The sequence below is a fragment of the Crassostrea angulata genome, chromosome 3 (genome assembly GCF_025612915.1).
Source record: "Crassostrea angulata isolate pt1a10 chromosome 3, ASM2561291v2, whole genome shotgun sequence".
Taxonomy (NCBI): Eukaryota; Metazoa; Mollusca; class Bivalvia; order Ostreida; family Ostreidae; genus Magallana; species Magallana angulata.
The window spans coordinates 39,044,646-39,062,315 of NC_069113.1; the positions used below are offsets into that span (position 1 = coordinate 39,044,646).

The following is a 17,670-nucleotide window of genomic DNA, read 5'->3' on the forward strand; positions in this document are numbered from 1 at the left end:
TCCCGAATTGATTATCTTATTTTCTACAATTTTATATTGAAAGTGAAAATTTTGTACAAAGATTATAAAGCTATGAGACAGTCTAAATTGAAATGTAATTTTTTAAAAATAAAAAATGACATTGGGATAAAAAACAGGAAGGAAGGTAACTCTTGTTCCATCGAAAATGTCAGCTTGACAAGTGAAGACGCAAGAGCACCTGCTTTCTCTGTTTTACATTAACATGTCGATGAAACATCAATCAAGAAATATTTTGAACGTGATACATGACAGAACTTTGTCTGAGAAAGTTACTAGTAGGAGGATACTGCGAGACCGAGTATCAAACACTAAAAATCTCTTCTTCAAAGACCTGAAAGAACACTTTGGATGTGTAAATGCCATTGAATTTTCCAACCAAGGCGGAGAACTCATCGCTTCAGGCATGTCCAGTCATCTTTTCATAAGCATACACATATTTTGGCCATTTATTGATTTTTTTCACATTTTATTCTTTTTATTAACATAAACAGATAAAAACACTGCAAATTTCCTTATATTTGTATATTTCAAGTACATTTATGTCTTGTATCACAATTAAGTTTACTATAATATAGATATAATATTGTTTAATATAAATATATATTTTATTTTGAATAAAAAAAAGAAGAATGTAATACATACTGCACCATGCATATTTAAAGTCTATTAGGCTGAATTTCCCAGATGATTGTATACTTGTTGTACGCCAGGGTTATTTACATGATCATTGAAATAAAGAGTTAATTGATACCTAACGGGATGGGGAAATTAATGATGGACCGGACCAAAATTTGAACCTGGGCCCTCTGAATCTCTCGTCAGGTGCTCTACCACCTGAGCTATGTGGCGCTGGTATTAAAATAAGTCTGATCATCACATTCCTCCCCCCGTAAATGATCTTAATCCTCGAAGATCACCCCAAGCTCTTTTCCCTGGCAAGTTCCAGGGGTTATAAACTGCTCTTAATGTAACAGGATGAGAGGAATAATGATGGATTAAACAGGGATTCGAGTCTGCCCCCTCCCCCCTGAATCTCTAGTCAGCTGCTAGAGTAGCTACTAACTGAGCTATCCGGTGCCAGTATTCAAAGTGGTCTGACCATCATAGACAATTACTCTTAGAATTGCTAACCAGTCTATAACACAGGTCAAAGTGTCCCTGAATCACTGAATACAATGTGTCCCATCTTTCACAGATATATAATGCTGATGTTCATTAATATTCTTATATATTCTAGGCAGTTTGAGCCCTTTTCCAGATTTGTTCTTGATAATGTTGAATGTATTAACATACCATAACAATCAGGTCACTTAATTAAGGTTATATCCTTGGCCCAAAATGATATGTGATGTCTTCCTACTAAACAGTCCATATATAATTGCATTCTTGGAACCATATTATATATTTCTCTCAAGAATGCATAACACATGTACTTATACTCAGATTTCTTGATTCTAGTAAGTAATAAGAGACTCACTTTGGCCTTTAGTTTCATACAATATTCCTAACTCTTACTATAGTCAGGCACGTAGCATCAGGGGGGGGGCCAGGGGGGGCCTGGCCCCCCCACTTTTTCTTGCAGCAGGAAATTTTTTAAAATTTACATACTAGTATAAAAAAATGAATTATAATGGAGTTGGCCCCCCCACTTTTTTGGAAGTTAGTAAAAAATTGGTATGAAAATTAGGAAATGAGTCGTCAAATTGAAGTTACCGCCCCCCCCCCCCCCCCCCCCCCCCCTCCCCCCACGGATTAGGAATTTCATGATTTGGAGGGAAAAAAAATTTGATAGGGAAGAATTTTTTTTTTTGAGCTGAGTCTACCACCCCCTACCACCCCCCCCCTCCCCCCCCCCCCCCCCCCCCCCCCCCCCCCCCCCCCCCCCCCCGGATTAGGATTTTGAAGATTTTTGGAAAACTTTAAATTTCCCTTTTTTTGCTTGTCAAGATTTTTTGGATGGGTCTGGCCCCCCCACTTTCAAAAACGATGCTACGTGCCTGATAGTAACTCATCTCTATTTCCATATGATCAATTAATGTGCATACAGCAATTGATAATATTAAATAATTTTGAAATGTGTTTGCTTGTTATTAGGTGGAGATGACCGAAGGGTTCTGATATGGAATGTAGAGAAAGCCTTGTCAGATATATCCAAGCCTTGGACACTCAAAGGAGAACACACAAGCAACATTTTCTGTCTAGGTTTTGATTCAGAGAACACAAAAGTCTTCTCAGGAGGTAACTACCTAAAAAACCAAATTTTGTGTTTACAATATTTACATTATCAGTCTGTTTCCCCCCTCCCCCTTTCTCTTTATGCTTGTCAGGGTCTGCCTGACAATTCCAAGAAGGGAAGGGGTGGCTTTAATCAGACTGTCACATAATGAGAATTTTAAAATCAGAGTATATCTTGAAACATGATTTGTATAAGAAAATACTTTTCATTTTAAAGTTTGATGCATTTACAATATAACCCTGGTACAATATTCTTTGAAGTAATTGTAAGAAAACCTGATAGATGTACATACCAATATATATATAATCACATAAATTGTGTGTACCCTGGTATACTGATATTTTAAACATATTTATTATAAGGTATATTAATATATATTTACAGGAAATGACGAGCAAGTAATTGTCCATGATTTAAAAACGTATGTATAAATCAACTATCATATTATACATGTATATATACAAATGTATATCAATCTCCTCCGAATTGATCGAGTTGCCTATTTAAAAAAATTCAAATGAATAGATAATTATAGATCCTCATTTCATATTCCAAAAACCATATAAAAATTATTTTCACTGTACTTCTCTTGGCTTTGATTTTCAGAGGAGAGACATTGGATGTGTTTCTACATGAGGATGCTGTGTATGGTATCACTGTGAACCCAGAGAATGGCAATGTCTTCGCCACAGCTTGTGATGATGGGAGGGTCTTGGTGTATGACATGAGAGAGCCTCCTGCTACAGGTACATTATCATGTCATTTCTATTAGAAAATTTTGGAGAAATTACTAGATTTATATTTGAATGTCTCTCACATTAGCACAGTTACCAATTATATTCTACATGTATTAGTGGATGCCCTGAAATTTAGTCCGAGGTTGATGAAAACAGAATAATTAATAAATTTTAAATATAACGTAAAGTCATACCAAGAAATAGAAGTCCTTTGTATGTACATGTATGTTATTAATAATTTAGTGTAACAATTTTAACCAAGTGCCTAATGTGGCACAAATTCTGTTGGTAATGACTCATACACCTACGATATATACTCTGTGCTCACTACAATTGCCATTCTGAAACACTTCCAGTTTGCTTCCTTATAAAGTAAGCCCTTTATAAAATTTTATTCATAAAACTTACTTTAGTAGTGGATGAGGTACTTCATTGGTTTGTTTCTCAATTTCAGCGGATGCAATTTGTTTGGCTAGTTACACATCATCCATGCATGCTGTGATGTACAATCCGGCAGAACCTCGTCTCCTAGCAACAGCCAATGCCAAAGAAGGATTGGGTTTGTGGGATGTGAGGAAACCAAAAAGGTAAAATTAATTTGTAACTTAAAGGAAAATATAGATAAGAAATAAAATCCAAAGATGTAAATATATTCTGCATCAGAATACAACAGACAGAATATGGTTAGAGGCACACATTTAGCTATACGATAACAGTAAATTTGATGTTTAAAAATTAATTTGTACATATTTTCTTACAGTTGTTTGTTAAGATACGGAACCAGTGTTGCTCAACAAAGTGCCAACAGTGTCCGAATAAATCGCTCGGGTGACCAGATTCTGGCCCTGCGCCGTAGACTTCCACCAATTCTGTACAGCATTCATAGCAACAAGCCTCTGTGTGAATTTGATCACACTGGATATTTCAATTCCTGTACCATGAAGAGCTGCTGTTTTGCTGGGGACAAAGACCAGGTAATAGTTACAGATGTTTGGATATTTTCTCTGGTTTTTGCCCTTATTTTTTTTTTGTGTGGGCATTTTGTCCATCTCAGTTCCTCAGAAAACTGTTATAATCATGTCATAATATGTACGAGAGTAACTTTGAAAAATTATTTCAAGTCCAAAACAGTTGAATTCCTTGATAATTAAAGAACTCCCAGACTCTTTTTTGTTTGATGTAAACCTTGTTGAGATAACTAAAAAAATTTTTTTTTAATATAGCAGTGTTCTAAAAAGCTATTAAAAATTTCACTTCTAAAAAATAAGAAAAAATTGATTTCATATTGACATAAGAATGATATGATCAATATTCTGGACACTAGCACACAGGATCTATTGGATTTTGGTAACTTTTTTTTTGCAGTATGTTTTGTCTGGATCTGATGACTTCCGGTTATATATGTGGAAAATTCCGGAGGATTTGTCATCAAGTAAGTTTTCTGTTTACAAGCTTTATGATATACATGTACAATACTTTCTTTCATTTAAGGTGGCTCACTACACCTTGAAATATTTTCTCAAATCAGAAGAAAATTACTTGATTATGATAGATACCATAATGGAAGTATTTAAGTCAAATAGGCAAAAAAATGTGCAATTTTGCATGAAAAATTACATTATCGAAAATTTAATTCAGTAAACATGAACAAAAGCTCCAGGCAGATTCGAACTTATGATCTGCTGTTCAGAGGCCCAATACTTAAGCCACTGAGCTACGATGATATACAACCAAATCAAACGATATAAACAGTTTAACAAAACATTTAAATTGCCATCTTGTGACGTAGTGTCTTAAAAAGTATATATCTGGGTGTAGTGAGGTACCTTAATAATGAGATGTTCAGGAATAAATCTGAGTACCATTAAGTTATGATGTATCTTGAGATTCATGTCAAAACAAGGAGAATTATAATAAGACTATAGGTGTTGACATTGTTCTTGACTACTTTTACAGGGCGTTATGTGAATGAGGCTCATATGGTGCTTCATGGGCACAGGTCAATAGTGAATCAAGTTCGCTTCAACCCCGACAATCACATTATCATATCTTCTGGAGTGGAAAAAATGATCAAGGTAAAATTTATATTGTGTTTTAGAAATAGCTATATTTTCAGTTTGTATTGGATATAACATTCTTTCTGTTCTGTTGAAACCACATTGTGTAAGGACAGGAAAATTAAAGTTGTTGAAATTAAGATAATGAGATACACAGATTGTTCTTAAAGTCAAATACTCTGTTCTTTTGGGGGAAAAAATTGTAGATACATGTTTATTATATCTAATGAGAAGTCAAATATAACGTTGGAAGAACAATATGAACAGGGACAAAAACACCATTTAATGATTTTAAAGCAAAATGAAATTATTATATTTTTATTTGGCAAAAGAAATTGTTTTTAAAAACAATGAAATAGTATACTAAGTACTAAATTTCTTTATGAAAAAAATTACCACATGAGTTCCATCCCATTGTCTATAAAGAGCTTTATTTTACAAAATGTTCACCTTTACAATGACCAATTTTAAAGATTAAAGACAAAAAGAATTCCAAAAATTGGCAGCTTATATTGCTGAAGATTATAATACACAATTTTTTTTAACTTGAAGTCTAAATTTTGATGATCTATAATTTCCATTTTCTGAATGAATCCATTTCAAAAGTAAATGAAAAGCTCTCAATTTTTGCTTTTTTACATGAATTGAATGAAAATTAAATATACTGTAAGTGAAACAAATTTTAATTTTTTTATTGAAAACTTCAGATCTTTTTTTGGTCATATTTTTCGATCATATTGACTTTTATGTTTTTTGATAGGTGTGGAGTCCATTTCAGCTTCCAAACACTTTTCCAGCAATGCTCTTCACGAGCAATAAGCAGCGCCCAGTGTACAGTCATGAAGAATACATCAACCTCATTCTGAACAGTGGGCAGTTTATGTCACATGACTACTCCAACCAATCAGTGGAGGAAGATCCACGCATGATTGCTTTTTTTGATTCTTTAGTTCAGAGAGAATTGGAAGGAAACAGCTCTGATCCAGAAATGCTGAGTGAAGAAGAGGAGATATACGAGAGGTTTATTCAGTTATCTAGGTCAGATATTTCTGACACCTCAGAAGATGAAGTTGAAAGACATGATGGGTTGTCTGTGGAGAGACTTGAGCCAGGGAGCGACACGGACAGTATTGATGACCCTGCATTTAGTCCTTTTACGTTGGCATTTGCAAGTGTCATGGCTGCCCAAGCTACGGATACTAATCAAACAGCCAGCAGGCTTATGAATGCGTTATCTGAAGATAGTAATTATCAAAATAACAATGGAGAGAATGAAAGCTCTCGAAAAAATATTTCTGATCTTATTGCTCAAAAGAGGAATGAAATGAAAAAACGAGTTCAGCAGGGCAAATTACTGAAAAGACGGAGAAATCAGACTGACTCTTCAGACTCAAGTGAAGATGAGCAGCCTCAAACTGGTAAATTATCTGGTCATCCTGTAAATATCCTTGCTGCTCAAACTCAAAGAAGGCAATTACAACTGAAAAGACTCAGACAACTCAGAAATAATGTGCTACAGACAGAGGAAGATAACAGTGATGATGAGAACCAAGTGTCTTCTGCTCCCGTCAATCATTCAGAGCCTTCAACTTCAAAAGGAAATCCAGGGTTGGGTCCATATTTATCTGAAAACGGTAAAAACAATTCGCATTATAACTCCTGTGTTGACACTGGCCGAGAAGCAGAAAAACTTTTCAGCGAAAATGGATCATCAAGTTCAGTAACCCAGCAACCAAAAGACGGTGTTCAGAATCATCAAGGTGACAGTCAGCAACCTGGATGTAGTCATGACAATGATGAAAACAGTGAGGAAGAGGGTAGTAGGAGAAAATGGACAGAATTCAAATGTTTCAAAAACAAATCAAAAAAGAATAAGAGAACTTATCGTAAAAACAGTGACCGGGATGATGTGTAAAGGCAATTTGCTGTACATGTACTATGAAATTGACATTGGTTTTATTATATTATATAATAACATACATATTTACTTGTGATATATATTAAAAAGGAGCCAGTATAAAGCAGCACAAAAAACACTCTTATAGTGATATTAAGTGCCAGGGACGATCGATTTTGATTCATTTTAAAAGTAATTTGTAAAAATATAATAGATTAATTACAGGTATACACTTTAAGAGGGTCATTACAAGGGGAATGACACTGATATTGCTGTAAGCATGTACTGTATACGGTTATTTTTGCTCCGTGTTTGTTTTGCTCGTTTACTCTTGCGAACAGTTTTGACTTAACTTGAATTCGCCCAGACACAGATAAAAATAATTACTCTTTCTAATTAAAACTGTTACTTAAAAACTGTTTTGAATTCGCTTAGTCTAAAATTTTCCAGCTGACAACAAGGGCGAAAGGGGCGAAAAACAGGGGTGAATATTTCCCTGTATACAGTATTCATTATATAAAGCATATATGTGTAATTAATTTTTACTGTCTAGTATTCTTTCAAAACTTATAAGAAAATAAGATACTTGTGTAATATTGGTTTTTGGAGAAATCAGTTACTGTCTTTGTGCTTTTTCAGAAATATACAAAGACTTTTACAATTTTGGAAGGCTGTCCAATATTGTTCTGATTTTCATAAAGTTAGCTACCTTTATGACTAATTTTTCCAGAAATTTTAAAAATTGTACTTTTAGGTGTTCATATCTATATGCTATATACTAGATTAGTTTCATTGCTTTATTGACTGAACTAATCATGTTTAGCAATTTCTCTGTTTTGCACTTCAAAAAGATTGTTGAAATTATCATTTTAGATATGTTAAGTTCATATGAATTATGTAAATAGTATTACATATAATTGACAAAAAATGGATGTTTTCTCATCAATTTTAAATTCATCATAATTTACAGATTTATGGTTGGGAACTATTTGATACCAACTTTGTACACTATTAGTATAACACTTGTTCAGATTTCTTTAATTGCATACATATTCAAACAACTACATGCTTTGATGTTTGCTTGTTTTTATTTGGAGAAGAGGGGCAAATTCTGCAAGAACTTGTTTTAAAAAATTTTTGTTATTCATAATTCTGTAGTAAAAAACCTATATATTCAACCTTTCTAGAGCAAAATTATATTATTGTTATTCTGTATATAAAATAGAAATTAGTTTAAGTTCTATATTACCAAACTCTGTTATATGCATGTTAAATTTAATGCCTAGTTTTTGTCTCGCATTTATTTGTTACAGATAATTTACTTACAGAATTATCATATTAATACAGCTACAAGGAGTCGATAAAGTTGTTATTTTTAGAAGTGCATGCATTTTCATGTTTGTCTTAAATTTATAATATACCTTACTGATTTTGTCGTTTATTGATAATATTACATGACGTACATACTATGAAGACCACTGCAAGGTTGTTTATTATTTAATTTCTTTCGGATAATTTTTGGTGGTTTAAGGACAGAAAAATACATTGTAATATATATTTACTGTAATTAATGTGACATATGCTAATTTTGAGTTTTGAGTTGCAGGACCATGGGAGTGCAATGTTGATTTGTTACTGATAAATTATCACTATTAAATAGTACTCACAAGATTTTATTTTTCTTATTTGAAGTTCTATATTATTGTAGCATAGTTTACGTTATGATAAATTAATGCGCTTTAGAATTTTTGACTGGGTTTTCCAAAGAAAAAATCCCTTATTGAAATGGTGAAAATGTCGGTCGGGCAGGCAGGCAAGCGGCTACTGAAAGGGTACCCCTATTGTATGGATAATTTCTCCTACAATTTTCAAGATAAGAGGTTGTTCTTTTGCAGATCAATTGTACTCAATTAAACATATATCAAAGGTGTGCATGTTGCTAGGATTTTGCTTTCTGACTACCGGTATTTATGAAAAATATACAAACTGTTGAACGTATTCATATTGCGGCAAAATTATGCATATAGGGTACCCCTATTGTACGGATAACTACTCCTACGGTTTTCAAGAGTTGCAAATCAATTGTACATATATCAGAGGTGTGCATATTGCTAGTAATTTGATTTCTGATGATTTATGAAAATAAAAAAATACCAGCTGTTGAACTAACTTGTCACAGTTTTGCAAATCTTGCATATAGGGTACCCCTATTGTGCAGATAACTGCTCCTACAGTTTTCAAGATAGGAAGTTGTTGTTTTGCAGATCAAGTACTATATAATGATATGATGCATGACGATATTATCATAATATGATAAAACATTGCATGTTTTAATTTGATATTTTTAATATCATAGTATCATAGAATACAATATTGTATTGCACAATATGATACAATCTTGGCAATAGCGCTGGCACTGCTTTAAAACACTCACAGTTGTTATCTATTTTCTCATAGGTATAAATTAAAATAGTTGAAACTATAACTTAAAATAGCTGAAACTACTTTTTTGACAGTAACTTTTTATTGTTTTCCCCATTTTATATGTTCAGATGGTTACAACTGGTTACCAAGGTTAAATAAAGACTACGTTTTATTTAAATTTGACCAAAAAAAATATTCATAGTTCTACCAGTAAAATTGCTGCGAATTGCATCCCTTAGTGATTACTGATTATGGAATTTTTAACCGATGGCAATCGAACGCTGCCAGCGGTGGATTTAAAATTCATCAAAGTTACAACTCTGAACGCACCTCTGGCATTTCATGCGAATATGAATATAGCCAGCATTGCAAATAAAAAACTGTTTAACCAGTGTTAGCACCGTCTTGGGGCCATCTTAACATGAAATACTGGTAACTACATCATAATATTTAAAAGCACCAACTTCACATAAAGTAATAACAGCATAAGATTTACAGCTAAAATGAAAATTTAAAGCACACCTTTCTATGAATTTCTTGCAGAATCATATAAAAAGCGCCACCTTATCACGTGATAACCAAAGCATGTTACGAAAAAGAACAATATTATCATACATTAACCAAAGCATGCTATGAAAAAGTGTCATCTTATCATGAAACAAATTAACCATAACCACATTAGGTAGCCGTAGCGCTCCCTAACTTAATGATCTTAATGCTGATTCTGTGTTGTGCATGAGGACTATTCGTTGACATGGGATGCTGGAAAAGTTGCAGAGGATTCGCCCACGCTTTCCATGAATTTATATCTTATCAAATAAGAATGTACCTGTAGTTTACAGTTGCTTCATGTAAAGAAGATCATGGTCACTTCATGATCGACTATTTGAATTCACGACTTTCATGTTTTAAAACAGCATGTGCAACTGCGAAATTTTATGAGGAATTAACAGTTTGCAACATGCAGCGAGAGTAACCAGACTTGTCACTTCAAAGAACGCTTTTTTTTTAAATTTGTTTTTATATTATGATTATTGTTCCGAGGAACTGATGCCACACCGTAATGCTTTATATGATGGAAAAGATGAACGTTAAGTGCTGGATAAATCATCGTACTGTCCATAGCCGACAGCGTTTCATCTGCTTGTGTAGCTCCTATATAAGATATAAAACAATTCATATAGTCCTAATCAAAACCCTGATATAAATAGAAATGTTCCTTAACAAAATTTACCAACAAATGTCACATTTGAGAAAAAAAATCAGTCACGATACTTATTTAGTCTTGGATAAAGTACACATTATGGACTTTATCCATGCCTAGCTTATAACAATTGAAGCACCTTATCAAGAAAACCTAAAATTACATCAAAATTTAACCATTAAATTATATATTCAATTTAAAGATAGGCGAATAAGGCGTGTAAAATGCCTATACAAGGACGTATAAAATACTGAAAAATTAAAATATCAACAACTCTGATAATTTTTCAAAACATCGTTCAAAACATTATTTTTTTAACCACAGGCACCTGAATTTTTATCAACCAGTCGCTTAATTTGTCAAATATCGAAAAATTCTACCCCCTCTACATATAAATACAAACAGAGGGGGTATACTTTTTTGATATTTGACTTATTAAGCGACTGATTGATTTAACATATCATCGATATCGATAATATGTTCAATATTTGGAATGTGATAATTCGAACTGTGTAAGCGAGTACGTATCAACACCTCCAAATAAATAATGTCATTTTTTAGAACTTAAAATGCCTTTTCTTTCATAGAGTGGGTCTTTGCTCCAAATATTTCTCAAAGTTTAAATAAGTTCGAGTGGAAAACAAACCAATTTCAAGCAACAAAAAATATATTTTAAGTGAATCTCTTTATCATGTTAATTTCGGTCGGATCGTGATCAAATCTATCTTTATTGGATTTGACCACGCCCCGACAAAATTTTTCACCTCACAATACTCAAAGAATGATTCCTTATTACTAAATTAAGTCAATATAAGTGGTGGTAGCAGGATAAGAATGTGGGTGTCTTAATTTTAATAACGTTATGGCAATATCAATATTTGTACAATAGTATTGAATTTTTTGAAATCAGAGCTGGTCTACCCTAAATATAAGAATTTTGACATGCATTTGACATGCAATCAACTCATTTGGTCGGATAAATGTTTAAGTCACTATGCTTGATAAATATGTGTGTGCTAAAGACGTTGATACGATATAAGTTTCATAGTCTTAAACTGGGTGAAATAAGACGAATAGACAACTTCTGAAGAAATCCGATTTTTGTCATGCAGAATTATAGTTTCAAAGAATTGTAGACTTCGGAAATGCAGAATACAAATTGGACTTTTTAAAAACTCATAAAATATATTTAAGGAATAAGGAATCATCGTTTGATTTTTATGGTGTGATAATTACAGTCGGACTCGTGACCGAATACGTCATAATGATGCTGCTGATAGATTTGATCAAATACCGACTGTAATGATCACCCCCATTAAAGTCGTTGAATGATTCTTTGATAGTTATATTTACATTATTTTCAAAATATTGCGTAAAATTATAATCGGTGATAATTTTACTTAAACAATAAAATGCTTTCTTTCGTGATTCATTAGGAATATGAAGGTAGCGACATTGGAGAAAAAATACATAACCCGCGGGTTATGTAAATTTTTTCTGCCATGATCGCTACCTTCATAACCCGCATGAATCATTAAAAAAAAGCTTTTTATTGTTTATGTTAACATCTTTCTTATAACTAATTAATAAATTTATCGTAAAAAGTAAGTAAAATTCACTAAATTACTGTTAATGTACATAAGTACGTTAGCTAAAAGAAACAGCAAAATCGTCTCCTGTGAGACTTCGAGTCTTACATCATCATGATTATTTAGTGAAGTCCGTGATTTTTCTTAGGTAGTTGTAGATCTCGACCAATCAATAAACTGGGCGTGTCAATTTCAGTCTGGCTGTTTCTATAAAGCTATGAATTAACTATAAGTTTCCGTAAGAAATAACGGGAATAATACTTGAAAGATGTAAATATATTATTTTGATAACGAAAACCCCTGTTGTATAGCAGTTTTTCCCCCATAGTAGCTTTTCCCTCCGGAAAACCTACTATATAGTAGCCTTTCCCCCCGGGGGGAAAATCTACTATATAGTAGCTTTTCCCTCATAGTAGGGTTTCTCCCTCACGTTTTTGGTTCAGATATTATAACAAATATTTATGGAAATCCAGAAAGGATTAAAATCAATGTATCTACACTCCCAGGTTGCATACATGTATATCTGCATTCATCTGTACAGGTTAAGTTTCGTTTTGCCAATTTATTATTTTTATAGACAATGCTGAAAGTTAAACATGTGTGTAATGGAACTACACATAGAATTGATTAAGGTAATTTATTGAAAAAAGTTTTACAAGTTATACACTTATATGCATAATTCTGTGTTCTGAAATTGTATTAAACGAGAAACTTTTAAGAATTTCTTGATAAATTTATCAGACTGTTTGTCTGTTTGTGAAAATTTCATCCAGGCTAAACCTCTGTTTTAGAGAAATTTTGTTTCCGATGTTTCAGAGCCCGATTTTAAAAATCCTATTATAAAAATAATAGTGCATATTGTTTAGGGTCCAATGTCTCATAAACTAGAGATGACCATATCACATATATTTTCATAGTGGCAGTGGTTTACCACTTGAAGATGATTCTGAAAATTTCAACCCTCAGGGTAGGGGCCCTTGATGTTTCAGGGCCCGATGTTAAAAACCCCATTTTATTGATTGAATAGTGCTCTCTCAAATTCTAGAGATGACCAATTAACCATATTTTCACAGTGATAGTGGTATACCACTAGTAGATGACACCGAAAATTTAAGCCCCCATGCAGGGTAGGAGCCTTTGTTGTTTTTGAGCTCGATGTTTGAAATCCAATTATAAAGATTATGTATTTTTTAGGGCCCCATGTCTCAAAAACTATAGATGACCACATAAACATATTTTTACGGTCATTTAAAAGTAAAAACATCATTTAAAAATACACAATCACTCATATATATCTTTATCAAAATGATTGAAAATTACCTTTAATTCATTCTGCTGCTTTTTTTTTAATTTACGAACAAAATTTTTAAAAAAGGTACGCGGGTAAAATTCATTATTCTTCAAAACATTTAATCAATTCATAAGATGACTAATGATATAATAAATAATCAGATAAATAAATCAATGAACTTTTATTCATAAAAGGAGAAACCGAAAATCAAAAATAAATAACCAACCTAAGCGCATATACGCCTTTTTTACTTGTTAGTTGATTAGAAGAACAAGCTTGTATTTCAAAAAAAAAGTCAGCTCATCACGATATATGTGTTGGTTGTTTTTTTGTTTTTGTTTTTGTTTTTTTTTTTTAATTACCCTTGTTTTATTGTTCGAAGAAATAATATGGTACACAAGTAAATCTTGATTGCAAAAATATGAAACAAATAGTATAAATTTTTTAGGTAATGGAATCGTATATCTTGATTTATATAGAATCGTTTTCAAAATTGTATATTTATAAATCACGTTGCAAACTTAAAAATGGAAAAATTAGCAAATAGTGAGTGCCAATATAAACATAAAGTTAGTTCAGGCTCCATTTCACATTTTCCAAAGTAACCAGCAAAGATACCGACATTGTTCTGGTTGTGAAGACATTTCATTGTTTTTTTTAAATGTTTACATCATAATATCTCGCGTTTCGTAGAATTGTGCTTAAAATATGAATATGCGTAACTTTAAAACGAAATGGTAAACACTAACTTTACTCATGCTTTTAATACATAATTAAAATACCCCTTAACCATGATTTAAAACCCCATCAACCAAAGTAAAACTAAAACATTTCAGTTTCTCATCATATCATTGCATCCTGTCTCCCGTTTGATATTTAGAAGAATAAATATATACTAGTAATTGTTTTTAAGTTCGTCAATTCTAACGGTATTAATTTAAAATTGATGGCCTTTTGGACGAAGGGAGTAATACATTTCCACTTTTTATTCCCTTCCTCTACAAAATTAAGTCAAGATTGGTCAGTTAGTTCCCTGGGAGAAGCTTATACATTGATGGTAATACATTGGAAAATTAAATTTTCAAACCGGCGTATTTTCACTCAAATGTGTTCTTACGTGTTCATAACGTCGAAGTCAAAACTGTAGATAAGCATCGATTAGATGAAAAAGATTCGAGGTATTCCGAAATCCGTGTAAAAGGTGTACCAAAAAGGGGTGAGAACAGGTGAAATAAACGATGATGACACATGCATGTTATGAAGGCGCATACCTTAGTTCATATTTGGGGTTGAAAGACCATGTATTTTATTCTAGGTATTAATAAATGCCATAATTATCCTTTTTGTGCGAAATTACTATCATATCAGTTATTTCAAATTATTGTCACGAATGGTCCGCAATAAACATAGCCGGAAAGTAAAAATGGGGGAAAATCCACTATATAGTAGGTTTTCCGTGGGGGTAATCTGGCTATAAAAAGGGGGAAAGCCCACTATATAGTCAGCTTTCCGTGGGGGAAAAACTGCTATATAGCCATTTTTCCGGTGGGAAGAACTGCTATATAGCCATTTTTCCGGGGGGAAAGATGGCTAGGGGGAAAAGGCACTATATAACACCCCGCTTATGCCTTTTACCACTCATATTTGAGTCTGACATCATCATGTGTATTTCGTGCAGTCCGTGATTTTTGTAAGGTTATCTTAGCTTTCGACCAATCGATAAACAGGGCGTGTAGATTTCAGTCTTGTCATGCAGTTGCCTGTCAGTTTCAGCCGCTCTCGATTTCGAGCAATCGATAAACAGGGCGTGTAGATTTCAGTCTTGCTGTTTCTATAGCTATGAATTAACTATGTTTCCGTAAGAATTAGATGAAATCATATTTGGTAGATGTAAACATAGATATATGAGCCTAATTCATCTACTATGACCACAGCTACTAAAATAACAAGTCGGTTCCTTTTATTTGAATTTAACCCGGCCATCTTTTAAAGATCTAGGTTATTTGTGTACAAAATATGTATACGAACATCAAGTACTCTTTCGCCTCTACGCTGGGTCTGAAAAATAGATTGCTAAGCTTTTTTGTTTTTGTTTTAGAAAAACAAATATCAAAATGCGTGCATAGAGTCGCAGCTTAAGTCTACATTGGATTTTTTATTTACACTAAGTTTAAACAACATGGCGATTATGATTCATGTTGAGCATACAATATTTACCTATCAGGGATAAAAGACATCACCCGGATAATGTACATAGATATGAGCCCGAAGATATTGATTGTTTGGAATTTATCAATAATTCCTAACACCTTTGTAATACATTTCCCTGCCTTTGTATCAAAATTTGATAAATTTGTTTGCGTCGAGTTAAGCTTTTTCATAGTTTAAAGAAACGGTTTGATAAATCATCAGCATTTAACATTCTTGGTATGAACATTGAAACCCCCCAGTGTGCGGAGATGCACATAGGTGAATTGTTATATATGTCAAGAAGATTTGGAACTTAGTTTTTCAATTATCTAACATTAGAAGCAACAATAAACTTATTTGTATGTTTACAGTTCGTTTTAATTCATGATTACTTGTAACTTTTATGTAAATTGATGTGATCGCTGTGTTACAACGCACTTTTTTTTCAAAGTGCGTTGATATCGTCGATATTAACGCACTTTGAAAAAAATTGTTCAGAGTTAAGTCAAAATAATTGATACCTTTATATACAATAAATGATTGTTTTAACCTTATTTGACTCAATGTGATATATTTAAAAAAAGAACGCAATCTGAATGTATTCTCAGCTAACTTGATAAACAGTTTCTCGATTAGATTTTTTTTTCTCTCAAAAGACAATATTGACAAATTACACATAAAGAACAATTCTGGAGATTTGAATTATTCAAATATGACATTAAGGAAGGAGTCTTCTCGTAATCAAACATACTTCTTATAATAAGAAATTCATGAAATTTTGACACAGTCAAACGGATCATATAACCAAATGATTCTATCAGTTTAATCAAATTTGACCTTTTTGTTTTTGCATAAAGGTCAGGTCAAGGTCACTTCCTTTTTTCTCAACATAAAGGATGTTAAAATAAGTGTAGCTCTTTGTAGTTTTGTAGATATTTGTTTAAGATTTGAAGTTCAATGAATTGATAGAATATCAGAATGTCTATCAGCTTATACTACTAAATTGGAGTACATATTTATACTAAAATTGATATTGCTAAGCCCGCATTTCATATCATATCAAATCATATCATTAGTTCACATTAGTAAAAAATCCAACATTAATGTTATTGTTTTTTAAATGCTAAAACAGACTGATTAATCTGCAGCAATTCTGTATTGCGAAACATGATATTTTCCTACGCCAAAAAGGATACGTTAGTTATATTTTTCAAAAACAATATGATCATTTAAAAGATCTATGCGAGAGAAAAAAACACAGCCAAATGCATAGTTTAAAGTTTATAATAATATGTTTGTTAATTTAATTTTTTTATATTGAAGTGATTTATTTGATAAGAATATAAAAAGAGGGTTTATATTGAAACACTTATATATTCTTTAACACATCATTGGAGAAATTATGTTTGGCCAGCTCCTTTTTTCAATATCACTGTACTTAACTTACAACAAAGCGTATATCTTTTTCCGATCTTAAACGTCTACTTCAAGTTGCTGAGTATCATATGTTCTGGAAGGAAAAATGAGGGACCTTCTTTCTGTAATCAATTAAATTATACACTGGAAATTGACCTGTATCTTTGGTTAACCCTCACCCCCATCCCCATCCCCGTTCTCAAAGACGGTAAATTAGATTCACTAGCGTTAACAAAACGTCATACTATCAACAAATTAAAAATTCAATTCCAGACTTTGTGATTTATACATATTTTTTTCACAGTGCGTTAAGAGTCTCGATACTAAACAATGATGATGTACCTTTATTGACCTGCGTTGACTTGGTCGCAAATTTAACGCACTTTGAAAAAAAAATTTCAAAGTGCGTAATTTTTTCAAAGTGCGTTGCCACACCGCTGTAACGGCAAAAAAATGTTCGTGCTGGTATATTGGTAGTAAAGGTGTTGGGAAAAATCCTAACTGCAATTAACAACATATATAACTAAAATATACAAAAAAATGACAAAATAGTGTTTTCTTGCAAAGAAATGCACTCAGCTAGGGTTATATAAGCTACCCTTGCGTCT

At 32.6% G+C, this 17,670-nt stretch overlaps 1 protein-coding gene across 1 annotated transcript; it reads left to right on the plus strand.

The window, feature by feature from the left end:
- Positions 1-65: 65 nt before the first annotated feature.
- Positions 66-8,622, plus strand: LOC128175511 (DDB1- and CUL4-associated factor 5-like). The gene is made up of 9 exons (XM_052841185.1): positions 66-422; positions 2,116-2,259; positions 2,642-2,678; positions 2,864-3,003; positions 3,449-3,581; positions 3,755-3,968; positions 4,360-4,426; positions 4,951-5,069; positions 5,812-8,622. The coding sequence occupies exons 1-9, from the start codon at positions 224-226 to the stop codon at positions 6,964-6,966; spliced, it is 2,208 nt and encodes a 735-aa protein (XP_052697145.1). The 5' UTR covers positions 66-223; the 3' UTR covers positions 6,967-8,622.
- The last annotated feature ends 9,048 nt before the right edge of the window (positions 8,623-17,670 follow it).